This window comes from Pleurodeles waltl, chromosome 12 (genome assembly GCF_031143425.1).
Source record: "Pleurodeles waltl isolate 20211129_DDA chromosome 12, aPleWal1.hap1.20221129, whole genome shotgun sequence".
Taxonomy (NCBI): domain Eukaryota; kingdom Metazoa; phylum Chordata; class Amphibia; order Caudata; family Salamandridae; genus Pleurodeles; species Pleurodeles waltl.
In genome coordinates, this window is record NC_090451.1 from 78085349 (window position 1) to 78102799 (window position 17451).

Below are 17451 nucleotides of genomic sequence, written 5' to 3' on the forward strand. Positions count from 1 at the left end.
CGACTGTGAGAGGAGGTCTGCCCTGAAAGGGAGACGGAGCGGCGGGCACGTTGAGAGTTGGAGAAGGTCGGAGTACCACACCCTCCTTGGCCAATCCGGAGCTATTAAGATTACTAGAGCCCGGTCTTGGCGAATCTTCCTCAATACTTGAGGAATCAAGGGTATGGGAGGAAACGCGTAAAGCAACTGGCCGCACCAGGTCATTTGAAACGCGTCCCCCAACGCTTCCTGCATCGGATACTGAAGGCTGCAGAACAACGGACAATGCGCGTTCTCTCGAGTGGCGAACAGATCTACCCGAGGAAACCCCCACTTCTGGAAGATTAAACGGACTTGATCTGGATGGAGACGCCACTCGTGGTCTGCCGAGAAGTGGCGACTGAGACTGTCCGCACGCACGTTCAAGACTCCGGCCAGATGGTTTGCTATCAAGCAAATCCGATGGTCCTTTGCCCAGGACCATAGTCGAAGAGCTTCTCTGCAGAGAAGGTACGACCCCACTCCTCCCTGCTTGTTTATGTACCACATCGTGGTAGTATTGTCCGTTAGGACCTGTACCGACTGACCACGAAGGGAAGGGAGGAAGGCCTTGAGAGCCAGACGTACAGCCCGTAACTCTAACAGATTGATGTGAAACATCTGTTCCTCTGGAGACCAAAGACCTTTGATCTCCAGATCCCCCAGATGAGCTCCCCACCCTAGAGTGGAAGCATCCGTTATGACTGTGGCCACTGGTGGCGACTGCTGGAACGGCTTTCCTTGTGAAAGATTGTTGCTTGCAATCCACCACTTCAAATCCACAGCAGCATCTCTGGAGATCTTGACAGTACCCTCTAGATCCCCTCTGTGTTGAGACCACTGCCTTCGGAGGCACCACTGAAGAGCCCTCATGTGCCAGCGAGCATGCGTGACCAACAGAATGCAGGAGGCAAAAAGACCGAGCAGACGAAGGACCTTGAGGACTGGAACTACCGCTCCATTTCGAAACATTGGAACCAAATCCTGAATATCTTGAATCCGCTGAGGCGGAGGAAAGGCCCGACCCAATGTTGTATCCAGTACTGCCCCTATGAACAGGAGGCGCTGAGAGGGCTCTAGGTGAGATTTGGGCTCGTTCACCGAAAAGCCCAGGTCGAACAACAACTGGGTTGTTGACTGCAGATGACGCAACACAAGCTCCGGGGACTTGGCTTTGATCAACCAATCGTCCAAGTAAGGGAATACTGCTATCCCCTTCCTTCTGAGCTCTGCCGCAACCACCGACATCACCTTCGTGAAGACTCGAGGTGCTGAAGTAAGACCAAACGGAAGGACCGCAAACTGGTAGTGTTGCGATCCCACCACAAACCGGAGATACTTCCTGTGTGACTTGAGTATCGGGATATGAAAGTAAGCATCCTGCAAGTCGACAGACACCATCCAGTCTTCCATGTTCAACGCCAAAAGCACCTGTGCTAGGGTCAGCATCTTGAACTTTTCCTGCTTGAGGAACCAATTCAAGATCCTCAGGTCCAGAATTGGTCTCAAACGACCATCCTTCTTGGGAATCAGGAAATACCTTGAGTAAACTCCTTGACCCCTTTCCTGCTCCGGGACCAACTCCACCGCGCCCTTTAAAAGGAGGACTTCTACCTCCTGTTCTAGCAACAGGAGGTGTTCTAGTGAACAATACGAAGGGCGGGGCGGGATGAGGGGCGGAAACTCCCGAAAGGGAAGGGTGTAGCCTTTTCCCACAACACTGAGAACCCAAGTGTCCGACGTAACAGTCTCCCATTTGGTGAGAAAATGCTGTAATCTTCCCCCTACAGGAGAGGAGTGAGTGGGAAATGGTGGAAGCCTAAGGCTGCTTCCCCTGCTGCACCCCGCCAGAGGATGAGGAAGAGGCAGAGTGCTGCTGAGAGGCTCCCCTGGTGCGGACCCTACCCCTCCCCCTAAAAGATCTATAGGGATGGGAAGAGGCAGGTTGCTGATATCTTCCCCGAAAGGAAGAGGAGGAAGAGCCACGCCCAAATCCACGAAACCTCCTGAAGAATCTGGAAGAGGCCGTGGAAGAAGGAGCTTGGAGTCCCAACGACTTAGCCGTGGCCCTGCTCTCCTTAAAACGTTCCAAGGCCGAATCAGCCTTAGCCCCAAACAGTTTGTCCCCATCAAACGGGAGATCCAACAATGTGGACTGTACATCTGCCGAAAAGCCAGAGTTACGGAGCCAGGCCTGTCTCCTTTCCACCACAGTTGTGCCCATTGCTCTGGCTACCGAGTCGGTGGTATCCAGTCCCGTCTGGATAATTTGGGTCGCAGCAGCCTGGGCATCAGAGACAAGATCCAAAAGACCCTGGGGAAGCTCTGTAAACGAAGAGGAGATGTCATCCATCAGAGCAGGAATATACCTCCCCAGGATACAGGTCGCATTAGTGGCTTTTAACGCCAGACTGCAGGACGAAAAAATCTTCTTCGACTGCGCCTCTAGCTTTTTTGAGTCTCTGTCCCCAGGCACCGTCGGGAAAGAACCAGGCGCTGACTTGGACGAACAGGAGGCCTGCACTACCAAGCTCTCCGGCGTAGGGTGCCTAGATAGGAAACCAGGATCAGTTGGAGCCGTCCGATACCTCCTGGCCACGGCTCTGTGAACTGCTGGGGAAGATGCCGGCCTCTTCCACACCTCTAAAACCGGATCCAGCAGAGCGTCATTAAAAGGTAACAGAGGCTCCGCCGCGGCTGAGGCCGGATGCAACACCTCTGTCAAAAGGTTTTGTTTCGCCTCCACCACCGGCAAAGGCAGGTCCAAAAAACTAGCTGCCTTCCGTACCACTGTATGAAAGGAAGCAGCTTCCTCAGTATATTCCCCCGGGGACGAAAGGTCCCACTCAGGGGAAGTGTCCAGCCCACTGGCCGACTCCAGTCCACGCAGCCCATCACCCGAGTCCTCTAGCTCTCCTTCCTCTAGGGCTCGTTGGTACTCCTGCTCTTCTAGTACCCGGAGAGCACGCCTCCTTGAATGCAGTCGTTGCTCAATCCGCGGAGTCGACAATGCCTCCGCCGAAGTCGGAGATCGGCGCCGATCTTCCGAAGCCACCGACGCCGCATCCGGCGCCACGGGTAACTTCGGCGCCGACTGAAGAGCAGCTGAAACAGATGGACCCACCGGAGTCACAGGCCGAAATCTCGACGTCGACGGGATGGAAATCCCTGGGGCCAATCCCTCCGAAGACACCGGAGCGGCCACCGGCGCCGAGCCCACGTTCCCAAACGGGAGAAAGGGCATAAAGGGTGCCGGCCGAAGAGGCGCAGGATCACCCAAAGAAAAGGCCAAAGGCCCAGCCGGAGCACCCCCTGGAGCCATCTGTTGGAAGATGGCATACATCGCATTCAAGAATGCGGAACTATCGGCTCCAGGGGTGGGAAAAGCCGGATACTGGGGTGCCTGTCTCGGAGGCGACCCCGACGTCGGCCTCGGCGTCTGCGCCGGAGAAAACACTTGAGGCTCCAATACCTCAATCACCGACGCCTGTCCAGGCGAAGTTGGTGACGCCGGAGAGGGCAACGGCGTCGAAGGATGCGGCGTCACCGTGGGGCTGATCTCCCATGTCTTTCGGCGCCGATCCGGAGACCTGGAACGAGCCTCCCTTGAATGACGCCGAGATTCTCTACGGCGCCGGGAGTCTCGATGACGCCGATGTCTTGGAGAAGACTTCTTGTGATGCTTCTCCTTTGACTTGGCCATAAACAGCTTCGCCTCACGTTCTTTAAGGGCCTTCGGATTCATGTGCTGACATGAATCACAAGTCGAGACGTCGTGGTCGGAGCTCAAACACCAAAGGCAATCGGAATGAGGATCCGTCACCGACATCTTGCCTCCGCACTCACGACAAGGCTTAAATCCAGACTTTCTCTGCAACATTATTTCCACAGAGAAAGAGTACGCAGCAAGATATACACTGTAACCGCAAGAGTAACAGTTGCTCCCTCGAAGATAACCGTTTCGAATGCACGGAAAAAAGGGAACTGACGTCCGCACGTCGTCGAGGACCTCTTATTGCCTGTATGACGTCAGACGGCGTCGCGTGCGAGACAGTGACGTCCTCGTCGACGTGCAGAGACTAGTAAGAAGATTTCCGTAGAATGCTGGCGCCATGGGAGTATTCATGAGGTGAGGAATCCACAGGTAGTTGTATCCATCAGAAGTCGCGGTTCCCAGCAATGCAGCCCAGCGAGGTGAGGCAAGGACTTACCTCCACCAAACTTGGGCTGAAGAGTCACTGGACTGTGGGGGTCACTTGGACAGAGTCGCTGGATTCGAGGGACCTCGCTCGTCGTGCTGAGAGGAGACCCAAGGGACCGGTAATGCAGCTTTTTGGTGCCTGCGGTTGCAGGGGGAAGATTCCGTCGACCCACTGGAGATTTCTTCGGAGCTTCTGGTGCAGAGAGGAGGCAGACTACCCCCACAGCATGCACAAGCAGGAAAACAGTCGAGAAGGCGGCAGGATCAGCGTTACAGAGTTGCAGTAGTCGTCTTTGCTACTATGTTGCAGGTTTGCAGGCTTCCAGCGCGGTCAGCAGTCGATTCCTTATCAGAAGGTGAAGAGAGAGATGCAGAGGAACTCGGATGAGCTCTTGCATTCGTTATCTGAAGTTTCCCCAGAGACAGAGACCCTAAATAGCCAGAAAAGAGGGTTTGGCTACCTAGGAGAGAGGATAGGCTACTAACACCTGAAGGAGCCTATCACAAGGAGTCTCTGACGTCACCTGGTGGCACTGGCCACTCAGAGCAGTCCAGTGTGCCAGCAGCACCTCTGTTTCCAAGATGGCAGAGGTCTGGAGCACACTGGAGGAGCTCTGGACACCTCCCAGGGGAGGTGCAGGTCAGGGGAGTGGTCACTCCCCTTTCCTTTGTCCAGTTTCGCGCCAGAGCAGGGGCTAAGGGGTCCCTGAACCGGTGTAGACTGGCTTATGCAGAATTGGGCACATCTGTGCCCAACAAAGCATTTCCAGAGGCTGGGGGAGGCTACTCCTCCCCTGCCTTCACACCATTTTCCAAAGGGAGAGGGTGTCACACCCTCTCTCAGAGGAAGTTCTTTGTTCTGCCATCCTGGGCCAGGCCTGGCTGGACCCCAGGAGGGCAGATGCCTGTCTGAGGGGTTGGCAGCAGCAGCAGCTGCAGTGAAACCCCAGGAAGGGCAGTTTGGCAGTACCAGGGTCTGTGCTACAGACCACTGGGATCATGGAATTGTACCAACAATGCCAGGATGGCATAGAGGGGGCAATTCCATGATCTTAGACATGTTACATGGCCATATTCGGAGTTACCATTGTGAAGCTACATATAGGTAGTGACCTATATGTAGTGCACGCGTGTAATGGTGTCCCCGCACTCACAAAGTTCAGGGAATTGGCTCTGAACAATGTGGGGGCACCTTGGCTAGTGCCAGGGTGCCCTCACACTAAGTAACTTTGCACCTAACCTTTACCAGGTAAAGGTTAGACATATAGGTGACTTATAAGTTACTTAAGTGCAGTGTAAAATGGCTGTGAAATAACGTGGACGTTATTTCACTCAGGCTGCAGTGGCAGGCCTGTGTAAGAATTGTCAGAGCTCCCTATGGGTGGCAAAAGAAATGCTGCAGCCCATAGGGATCTCCTGGAACCCCAATACCCTGGGTACCTTAGTACCATATACTAGGGAATTATAAGGGTGTTCCAGTAAGCCAATGTAAATTGGTAAAAATGGTCACTAGCCTGTTAGTGACAATTTGGAAAGAAATGAGAGAGCATAACCACTGAGGTTCTGATTAGCAGAGCCTCAGTGAGACAGTTAGTCACTACACAGGTAACACATTCAGGCACACTTATGAGCACTGGGGCCCTGGGTTACCAGGGTCCCAGTGACACATACAACTAAAACAACATATATACAGTGAAAAATGGGGGTAACATGCCAGGCAAGATGGTACTTTCCTACAGATGCTCAATGAGGTGTTGCATCTCGTCCCAATGGGCTCTGTCATAGCGTGCAAGTAGTGCTTGAGAGTTAGTGATGCGCCACTGGTTTGCAGCTTGTACTGCGACTCTCTTTCCGGCTGCATCGAATTTACGGCTCTTTATCTGGGGGTGGTGCATCCCCAGATGTGTGGGAGTTGGCTCTCTTGCGAGCGGCTCCTACTACGACAGAATCTGGTGGCAGCTGTGTGGTGATGAAAACAGGGTCTGTGGGAGGCGCTTTGTATTTCTTTTCAACCCTTGGTGTGATTGCCCTACTCTTGACCGGCTCCTTGAAGATTTCCTTTGCGTGCCGAAGCATTCCTGGGAGCATAGGCAGGCTTTGGTAGGAGCTGTGGGTGGATGAGAGGGTGTTGATTAAGAAGTCATCCTCGACTGGTTCTGAGTGGAGGTTTACGTTGTGGAACTCTGCCGCTCTAGCCACCACTTGTGAATAAGCTGTGCTGTCTTCTGGTGGTGAGGGCTTTGTGGGATACGCCTCTGGACTGTTGTCCGACACTGGGGCGTCGTATAAGTCCCAAGCGTCTTGGTCCTGGTCACCTTGGCTCACGGTGGTGTGAGCCGGGGAATGTGATGGAGTTTGTGCTGGCGAAACGTTAGTTACAGGTGGAGGAGAGGGTGGCGGAGTTACCTTTTTCACCATTTTTGTTTGTGGTGCTTGGTCGGTCTGAAACTCCAGTCTCCTTTTTCTCCTAATAGGGGGAAGGGTGCTTATTTTCCCTGTTCCTTCCTGTATGAAAATACGTTTCTGTATATGGTCCACTTCGGTGGATTGCAACTCTTCCTCAAATCTATGCTTTCGCATCTGAGAGGACAAGGACTGCTCCTCTGAATAGGAACCGGTAACTGGGTCGGTTGCGGGTCGTTTCGGCACCGAAACCCTGTCTGTATGCTTTTTCGTCTCCGAGGTGACCTTCTTCTTTTTTAGAGTCGAAACCTCTCGGCGTCGATCTTCCTCGGTGCCGCTGTCTCGGCGTCGAGCTGTTTCGGCACCGCTATCTCGGCGTCGATCCTTTTCAGCAGCACTTTCTCGGTCCCGAGAAGGTTGCGTGCCGGTGTCTCGACCGGAGTCGGACGATCTCGGCACTGTGTCGGCCTTTTTCGGTGCCGATGGTCGGTCACCGAATTTATGGGTCGAGCCATGGCCTGGTGGCAGTGGCGTCCCCTGGGCCTTGTCACTTTTCTTTTGCTTCTTCGACGTCTTACTCACAGTTCTTGGATCGTCGAATTCCTCGGAGTCCGATTCGTGGATCGAGAAGGTTTCTTCTTCCTCTTGTTCCTCGAACTCTTGGTGCGCTGTCGGCGTGGACGCCATCTGAAGTCTTCTGGCTCGACGGTCACGAAGTGTCTTTCGGGACCGGAACGCACAACAGGCCTTGCAAGTCTCTTCACTGTGCTCAGGCGACAGGCACAGGTTACAGACCAAATGTTGGTCTGTATACGGGTATTTGTTGTGGCATTTGGGACAGAAACAGAACGGGGTCCGTTCCATCAGCGTTGTTGTACACGCGGTCGGGCCGACCAGGCCCCGACGGGGGATCGGAAGCTACCCCGAAGGGCACCGGAGCTCTTCAATCTTCGATGCGGTGTCGATTCAATCTAAGCCGATCCCGAACGCAGCAATACCGACGTAATCTTCCGATAGATAGCTAACGTTCCGTTTCGAAACTCGGAGCGACAGGAACACGTCCGAACCCGATGGCGGAAAGAAAACAATCGAAGATGGAGTCGACGCCCATGCGCAATGGAGACGAAGAGGAGGAGTCACTCGGTCCCGTGACTCGAAAGACTTCTTCGAAGAAAAACAACTTGTAACACTCCGACCCAACACCAGATGGCGGGCTATGCACAACATGTGAATCTTCAGCGACAGATGCCATCGAACTAAATATTTCCCAAAAATGCTGTAGTAGCAACTTTTTTCCTACTGGAATGTGCCTTAGGATTTTGTGGCAATTGTCTTTTTGCCTTAGCCTAACATGTTTGTATACATTTAACAATCCATCTAGCTATGCCTTTTTGGGGGAAATTGGATTGCCCTTGAATGGCAAGGCAAAAGCCACAAAGACTTGTTTTGTTTTCTTAAACTGCTTTGTTCTGCAAATATAATACATGAGTGTCCTCTTTACGTCTAAAGTGTAGAGTACCCTTCTCTGCTTCTGAAACAGGTTGTGGGGGAAAAACTGGCAAATCAATCGTCTGATTGATATGAAATTGAGACACCACTTTTGGTAGGCATATTAGATTTGTGCGAAAGATCACCTTATCTTTATGTATTTGAAAGAAAGGTTCCTCTAGAGTTAATGGCTGGAGCTCACTGACATATTTATGCGATGTCATTGCAACCAGAAAGGCTACCTTCCAGGAAAGGAACTTAATAGGACATGAGTGAAGTGGCTCAAATGGAGGACCCGTGAGCCTAGTGAGTGCAATGGTAAGATTCCATGATGGAACAGGTTGAAGTCTAGGCGGAATTACCCTTTTAAGTCCTTCCATGAAAGCTTTAATAAACGAGATTTCAAACAATGAAAAGTATGTTCTCTATTTTCTAAGTATGCAGCTATAGCTGCAAGATGTAATCTGATCGAAGTAGAAGTCAAGTTAGGTTGCTGCAAATGAAGCAAGTAGCAAATAATTTCTTGGACAGATGCCCTAATTGGCTCAATGTGTTTGGACTGGCAGTAGCAAACAAAACGCTTCCATTTTGCTGCATAACATGCTCTAGTTGTCGGTCTGCATGGTTCCTTCAACATTTAAAACACATTCAGGAGGTAAATTAAGAAAACCAAATTCTATGAATCGCTAGATTGAGCGATGTGGGGTCTGGATGCCTGATCTGTCCATGGTCCTGTGTGAGAAGATCCAGCCTGTTGGGGAGCTTCTCGTGAGGAACTTGAGGTCTAGAAGTGTTGTGAACCAAGGTTGACGTGCCCATGTAGGCTCTCCCAGTATCATAGTTAGTGAAGTCTGTCTGAACTTGTAAACCAAAAATGAGTGGGAGAGGTGTAAAAGCGTAACAAATATCCCTGATCAATACGTCCATGGAACACTGCCCTTTGAGAGAGGGTGAGGGTAACTGGACACAAACATTGGCCATTTTGCATTTTCTTCTGTGGAGAAAAGATCTATTTGAGGATTTTCCCACCTTTGGAAGTATTTTTGAAGGACTTGTGGGTGGAGTTTCCATTCATGGACTTGTTGGGGCATCCTACTAGGACAGGCCTGGGGCTGTCGCACAAGGTAGATTAGTGTGGCACCAAGCTGAAACACAAAAGTCAGGATACCAGATGCGGATACACACCCAGGGTAAAGGTACACACTTGCACACCATGCAAAAGAATATTCCTATCCCAACGTCTTGTATCTTATGTTAGCAAGTCCAGCTGGCAATGTCTTGGTACATACCCTTCGTGAAGGCTTTGTGAGAAACAGTAAAACTTTGAACTGTTAATGCCACCCCTGCATGACAAACCTGACATTATTGTCAATGTGCTGGATCAAAATATCTTAAAATATCCACCAAAAACCACTAATATTGAAGATGTGTCCAGGGATGTAGGAGGTAAGGCGTCTTCCCCTGCACTATCAAAACAAAACACCATCTGCCAGTCTAGTCTGTAACTGGTGAGTGAGCGATAATCCTCCACTAGCAGTAAGGGAACTTTCGGTGCAATCACAACCAAACACCGTCAAACTGTGAAGCTCAGAGTGGGAAGAAGGCAAAATGGGGAAAAAGCAAAAAGGGAGTAACTGTATAGCTGTCCATACAATATTTATGCTCCCTTAAACATGCTACCCCTTAGAACACTCTTGTGTAACCCACACTTATGCCAAAGAGAATTAGCACCACCCAAGAAGCCTCAGGCTTGTCTGTCTAGTGTTCTTCTGGTAATCATGGTAGAGCACTGCAGTGAAAAGAAAGGCATGGCCCATGCCACAAAACAGGATTCATTTTAAGAAAGTGCATCTAGTGATGTGACATTTTACAATAAACAAGCAATGTTCAGCATAGACAAACAGACATGAAACAACGGCAATTGCCAGACATGTTTGCAATAGTTTATTTAGTCAGAGCAGTCAAGCAATGAGAAAAGATAGTTAAAGCCTAGTATGTGCAGTGGAAGTAAAGCACAAGCTGGAAATTGCAAACTGAAACATACTGTAAAAAGTGATTGGCCCATGACTGGAAAAAGCCTGGAGCATAAGCTTAAGTAACTCACCATCTCACAGTCCAAGGCAAACGTTCCAGGGCAGCCATCAGCAGGAATCTCCTTTTCAAAGGTCTTCACAAAACCATCAAGCTGATCTTTACGACCATCCTGGACATGTTGCTTTAAAGCAAACAAAAGATCTGTAATTATTTATAAAATCTTTACTAAGACGTGGCTGCAGATAGTAATGTTTCTGATGCACACTAAGTGAGCCCGTAGAATGCAGTGGTGTGCTTGACCACCAAAGGCTTCACCAGTGTTATGAAATGGCTAAGTGGGTACTGCGAGAGAGGGGATCTTGCCATCGTAAGAACGTAAAGGATGATAAAGTTGGTAGAAGGGTCTTAAAGATCTCAATGAACTGTGGAAAGCTATGGGTTCTATATCCTAGAAGATGCAGAAGCTGACATAGGCAAAGAATGAAGCACAGCCATAGGCACTACGTCCTAGGGACTGGGTTTAATGACTGTGAAAAGTCCTACTCCTCCGGGAAGCATTGGGAGTTGGACTTGGTTCCAGCACAAGCATGTATGTTTTATAGAGGCCACAGCCATGTACAACAGGAAAGGTATAAACTGACTTCATCATGTAGAAAGCTGTACATGGTCTTAGCTGACAGAGTACATAGCTTGCTAAACTGCACCCTAGATCCAACCTTCCCTTGTCAGGAGTCTGCAGAAACTGTGACAACACACAACGTTTAACGGAGCATAGGGCTTCATTGACTCTCTGCTTTAACAGTGAAGTACCAGCTTCAAGTACAATCACATAACCCCAAGACAAATTCCTGCTGCTGCACAAAAATTCTATCCACGGCACCACGATTAAAACAACCACCAGAGATGTTAAATGTATATATTAAACCTTTAATCACAAATATATAGCTAAGAAAATTAATCCAGGTTAGATATTTAACTTCACTATTTTACATCAGCTTCCTCTTGAAAAGTAGTGCAGCACTTTAAGTGCATTTAAGAGAACTTAGTGATTTCATTAAGGGAACATGAAAACTTGCCACCTACCTTTTGAGAGATTCTTAAAGCAGGTTAATATGGAAGCTCACTCTCTGCTACTATGCTGTTTTTCTTAAAGATTTGCCTATGAAATGAGCAACATACATTTAACACTGACACTGTAAACTCACCCTTGCTCTACTGTACCAGTATGAAAGTGCTTCTTTTTGACACAGTCATCCCCACTTTTTGCCTGGTATGTGATGCAGTTTGATTGAAAGTGCACTGGATTCCTGCTATCCGGGTCCCCAGTCCAGTTCACTTCCCCTAAAAACTGTACAAGTGTTCCCCACTTGGCCATGCATTTGGCACCCCTGCAAGTCCCTAGTAAATGGCATCCAGGTACCTAGAGCAGAGGTACCAAAGTGGGTCCCTTAGGGCTGCAGCATGTATTGTGCCACTCTCAGGAACTGCTCACCTAGATCAAGCAGACTGCCATTGCAGGCTGCGTGTCTTGGTGGAGCTAAAAGTGAAATAGTGCCATGCTCACTAACACTGCATGCAAAATATGTAAATACCCCTACAGAAGACCTTCCAACTCTAAGGCAGGGTGCATTATATTGCATGTGTGGGCATATCTGCAAGAGCAGATATGCACCTGCTATGTCTTTGTTGATTTTTAGACATAGCATGTGATCAGGGAAGCCATTTCAAGTACATGTGGTGGGCACTAGGCAATACGAGTTCCCAAGCTACATGGTGGCTTCACTGAAACTAGGAATGTTTGATATCAAGCATCTTGCATTAATAAACACTCACTGATTCCAGTGATAGATAAAATGATACATGCACCCAGAGGGCACCCAGCTGCTGGTGTACTGGCCGACTAGTTTTAGCCAGCCTGTTCTGGCAGGGGTGCTAGCCCCTCCACCGCCCCCCCAAACAGGATAACCTGCAAATCTCCATTCCAAGGTAGGGGGCTTCAAAGAGCAGACACCCTCACCCTTGGTATGCAGGTCTGGCTTTCCTCAGAGGGGTTGGTGACCCCTCTGACCCAGGGACCATTTGCCACCTGGACAAGCAGGAAAATTAGTAGTCAGAGGAGTGTTCACCCCTCAGATCAGCTCTATCCCTAAGGTGAGCTGCCTGATGTTTACACAGAATTTACAAGTTTGCCATCTTGGTGATGGTAGAACTATGAACTCTGGGACAGGGTTATGCCCACTTCCCTCAGGAAATAGTCATACAGGGGGCCTAGTGACTCCAGGAGAACGTAGTTCATTGGCTTCCACCCTACGCTCTTTTAAAGCCCCTAAATACAGCATTTAGGGGAGCCCCTGGAACCAGAAAATCAAGATCCTGCCGACCTGAGGATGAAGACACTCCAGAGATGTAAAAGCAAGAACTGAAGACCAGTGACAGACTCTACGCCAACCTTGCCAGCTGACTGACAACTGCGACAAAGACACCTGGTCCTGCATCTGCTTGTGTTTCCAAAAGCCCTGGAGGACTGCCAGCCTTCACCCCAGAACCAGGAACTCCTGTGGAGTAATGGAGCCGCTTCCCTGCATCTTGCGGGCAGCCCAAGAAACACAGAGGACTCTGGACTGCCAAAACCCAAACGCCAGCACCACTGCACCCGTGCTCCCTAGCCAGTGTTGAAGTGGGCCAACAATGTCAGCACGGTCCTCAGCCCCTCCAGAGACAAAGTCCATTATGGGTCTCCCAACTGCAACCTTCATGCCAAAGCCTGCAGCCTCTTTGTGCAAGCCCCCTTCCACCACAACCGCCTCCGGTGATTGACACCCAACAGTCCACTGCACCTCTACACCCGTCCGCTTTGGACCAAAGAGGACTAAAGGTGTCCCTATGTCCCTGAGCCCTACTTGTTGGTTCGGTGGACTGGAACCAAAGTCCACGCCTGCAGCCTCTTTCTGCAGGTGACCCCCACCCTCCCCCACCAGGGTCGCTTCCATTGACGGAAACCCAAAAAGTCCACTGTACCTCTGCACTAGGCCGTACCGGACCGAGAAGAGGACCATAGGTGTCCCAGAGCATCGCAAGAATTGAACCCCCTTGTTGGTTCATCCCGGTTACAATCAGATAAGAAAATTTTGCAGTAAAAATCTTTACAATTTAGAAATGTTGATAGTGCAATCGCTGAAATGCTCCATTGTTACCATAAGGCAAGAAAATCAAGTACTGCATTTAGGTATAATGCAGCAACTTACAGGACCAATCTTCTGGACCTACGTTAAGTATTAGGCAAGGACCAAGACCACACCAAAAGGTCACACCAGGTGGCACTGGGGCGGCCGGGTGCAGAAGTGTAGGATGGTGTCCAGTGCGCAATGTTAATCAATGGGGATCGGTCCAGGCGAAAAGAGGCTGCAGGTGAGGACTGGGAATTTAGTCAGGGGAACCAAGTAGTGGATTCCAATCTTGAGATGTCTAGGGACGTGGCAACACCGTCAGTCCTCTTCTCCAAGGGACGTGGTTGCAGGTGTCCAGTTTTTGCCACTGGAGCACTCGCAGTTCAGAGGGCATGCGTGCAGAGACTGCAGACATTGTTGGTCAGTCCACAGTGGGCTAGCCCAAGGTTAGCTTGGTCTCTGGATCAATTCGGGCTAGGTGGCAGAGGTGCAGCGGTGCTTTCCAGTGTCAGGTTTTCTGTGGACATTTTCTGTTGACCAGAGTCCTTGCAGTTGTCTTGGGGTGCCTGCAAGATGCAGGGGAACACCTCCGCTGCGCCATAGGAGTTTCCAGGTCTTTTTGAAGGCGGGCAGGCATTCCAGGCACTTGGAGGCACGGCGGCTTGCAGGACTGGTCAACTTCAGCACAAATAAGCGGGAAAAGCAGACAGGCCGGCAGGGTTGGGGCCAAGTCATGTGCTTCTTCCTCAGGCTTTGTTTTTGCAGCTCTTGGCTGTTGTCTTTCTTCGTAGGTCAGCTGAATGTGCTTTCCTGGTGCCAGGGGCTCCCCAAAATAGTGCATTTAGAGGTGTTTCATGAAGTGTAGGGTATTAGCCAATGGGCTACTTATCCCTGGGGTCACTGCACCCCCTATATGACCACTTCCTATGGGAAGTGGGCATAAGCCTATCCCAAAGTTCCTAATTCTGGCAAAGCCACACCAAGATGACAGATTTCTAAATGTTGTATCCATATCAGTCAGCTCACCTTAGGGGTGGGACTGACCTGAGGGGTGGGCACAGGGCAAGGAGTGGTCGGCATCTCTCCTGTGAGTGAAGCCAGATCTGCATACCAATAGCAGTGGGATTCTTTGAAGCCCCCTGCCTTAGAATGCAGATCTGCAGGTCATCCTCTTGGGTGGGGTGTGTAAATACCTCTCCTAAAGCAGGCTTTGTGGTTGACGATCCGAGATTAAGGGCTCTCTAGGAGGTCAGACTTGGGTCTGGTGATGGCAGGCTGGCTAAAACTAGTTAGTCCCCCACGCAGGTAGTTGGCAGGTTTTCAGGGGGCACCTCTAAAGTGCCCTTTGGGTGCATGAATTAATAAATCCATCACTGGCATCTGCAAGAGTTTAATACAAAATATTTGATATGTAACGTCCCTAGTTTCAGAGATGCCATCATGTAACTGGGGAACTCGTAGTGACCAGTGTGCAGCACATGTACTTAAAATGGCTTCCCTGTTCACTCAATGTCTAAAATTCGACAAAGACATAGCAGGGGCATATCTGCTCATACAGATATGTCCTCACATGCAATGAAAGACATCAACCTGCTGTGGGAGTGACTTACATATATTGCACGCAGTGTTAGAGGGCATAACACATGCGGTGTGCCATGTTGCGTTTTCACTATTAGCTGCATCAAGACACGCAGCCTGCAATGGCAGTCTGTGTGTGCTAGGTGAGGGGTTTCTGACAGTGGCACAAAGCATGCTGCATCATTTTAGGGAGAGAATTCTGGCACTGGGGATCTGATTAACAGGAACTCAGAGTACTTGCGGGCAAAACTGCATCAAATACCAGGCAAAAAGTGGGTGTGATCATGTCAAAAAGGGGTGTTTTCCTACAGCCGCCTGTTCCCTCAGCTGCTCCTTGGGGCCTGAGGGATCAGAAGGGGGCTCAAGAGTTACGCGCCGACAGCTGCCGCCTCAACGCCAGCAGGGCCCTAAGGATCCAATGTTGGATCCGGACCGACACCAGTCATGCCATGTCGACCTTTCCTAGTGCTGGTCCCGATGTCGACACTGCCGTTGCCTTCCCAATCCTCATCCCAGACTCCCAAACAGATCCAGAAGGGCATCGACAGCCGCCCTAAGGCGATGGACCCAGAAGAATACCACAGCCTTATGATCTGGGTGAGGCCAGTGGACTAGACACTTCTCAAAATACTGGCATGCTTTCCCTGCCTACCGTGGCTACAGAGGAGGGAGCCCCCTTCACTATGCTGAAGCGGAGGGCAGCTGAGGTCGTTGACATTCAGTTGTCCTCAGTGGCAGTTAAGACTAACGTCTTGACAGATGTGCTACAACTGGGAACATCCTCCTCAGAACCCCTACTCCCATCCAACGAGGGCCCTCACGGACATCCTTCTTAGGACCCAGTCAAAGCCCAGCACAGGGCCTCCTGTGAATAGGATAATTGACTGCTGCCACCATCCTGCTCCAGGCGGCCTAAACTTGCTCACCCAACACCCTTCCCCAAAGAGCTTGGTTGTCCAAGCACTTACATCCCATGTAAACCCTTGTGCATTCCCTAATGCACCCCCAGATAGGGAATCCAAAAGGCTGCACCCACAGGGAAAAAGGTGTTTACGCCCACCAGCCTGGCATAGCAGTCTGTGAACACCACGTGCCTTTTAGGCCGCTATTGCCAACTGTGGGATACAGTTGCCCAGGCTCTGCCATCACTTCTGGAGCAGACCCTGGACGTAATTTTCCAGGCTGTTGTTAATGAGAGAGATGCAGCAAAATTCACAATTACGTGTGGACTGGACACCACCGACTCACTACGCAGAGCTGATGGTGGCCTTACGGCACCACACTTGGTTGAGAACGACTGGGTTTCATGCAGAAGTCCAAATATCTCTCATGAATATGCCCTTTGATGGCTCTCGGCTCTTTGGAAAACAATCAACGTGTTTAAGTCACATCTGACACCCTCTCCGTTGCTGCCTTTCATCACAGCTGTTCTGGAGATGGTGCAGTTTGGGCTTATCTTCCCAAGTGGCGAGTCCGGGATAATGAGAATGTGATAGCAATGTTTCAGCGTCTATCCTGGATTTCAGTGAAACGGATTCCAAGGCTGCTGGACATATGGCCTCTTTCATCCTGCTGGTAACATGCTCGCTGGCATATGCGGGCTCTGCAGTGGGACCTTAAGTCCAAGTGGGTGCAGCATTAGGGAATCTCTCCAACATGGCCCAGATCTCGGAGGGAATTGCAAAAGATCTGAAGCGGTGGCTAACAAACTAAGTGGGTAAGCGGCATATCTCTCTCTCTCCCCCAACCAAATCCAACAGTAGTGATAGATGTGTCACTCCTGAGATGAGGTGGCCATGTGGAAGAGGTGGAGATCAGGACTCTGATCTCCGGCAGGATCTGGACTCAACATCAGACTGTTGGAGTTTCGGTCGATCTGGCACTGAAAGCCTTTCAACCATCTGTCAAGGAAAAGCTAGTGCAGTTGTTCACAGACAACAACACTGCCATGTGGTACCACAACAAACAAGGAGGAGTGGGTTCGTAGGCCCTTTATTAAGATGGCCTCCATCTCTGGATATAGTATAGCTGGAAGTCAGAGCATGTCCCTGGTAGTTCAACCCCTGAGAGCGGACAAACTCAGCCGAAGGTGCCTAGCGAATTATGAATGGTGTCCCCATCCGGAGGTGGTGCAAGGTCTCTTTCAGCAGTGAGGAGCAGCCTTGGTTAGATCTATTAGCCACCACGAGAATGTGCAATATAACAGTTCTGTGCACTCGAGTTTCCAAGGCGGCTCTCGGGGAGACGCTTTAGGTCTTGAGTGGAGCTCAGGCATCCTGAACACCTTTCCACACATACCACTAGTACCCAGAGTTCTCAAGAAGAGAAGGGACGATCAGGCTTAAGTTATCCATGTGGTTCCGGGCTGGGCATGGAGAGTCTGTTAGCCTGAGCTGCTCAGCATGGTCTTTCAACCTCCGATCAGACTGCCTCTTCAGGAGAATCTTGTGTCGCAGCAGAAAGGGAGGGTCATCTACCCGAACCTGTCAACTCTTTGCCTTCTTGCATGGAGAATGAACAATGGCAACTGACTGTTTTTAACCTTCCTCTTGAAGTTTGTGA

At 50.4% G+C, this 17451-nt stretch overlaps 1 protein-coding gene across 1 annotated transcript in view; it reads right to left on the reverse strand.

The window, feature by feature from the left end:
* Positions 1-17451, reverse strand: part of REXO1 (RNA exonuclease 1 homolog) — a 346277-nt gene that overhangs the window by 171413 nt on the left and 157413 nt on the right. The window contains exon 12 of the mRNA XM_069218223.1: positions 10215-10325. Coding sequence (XP_069074324.1) covers positions 10215-10325 — 111 coding nt within the window. The remainder of the gene's footprint in view (positions 1-10214; positions 10326-17451) is intronic.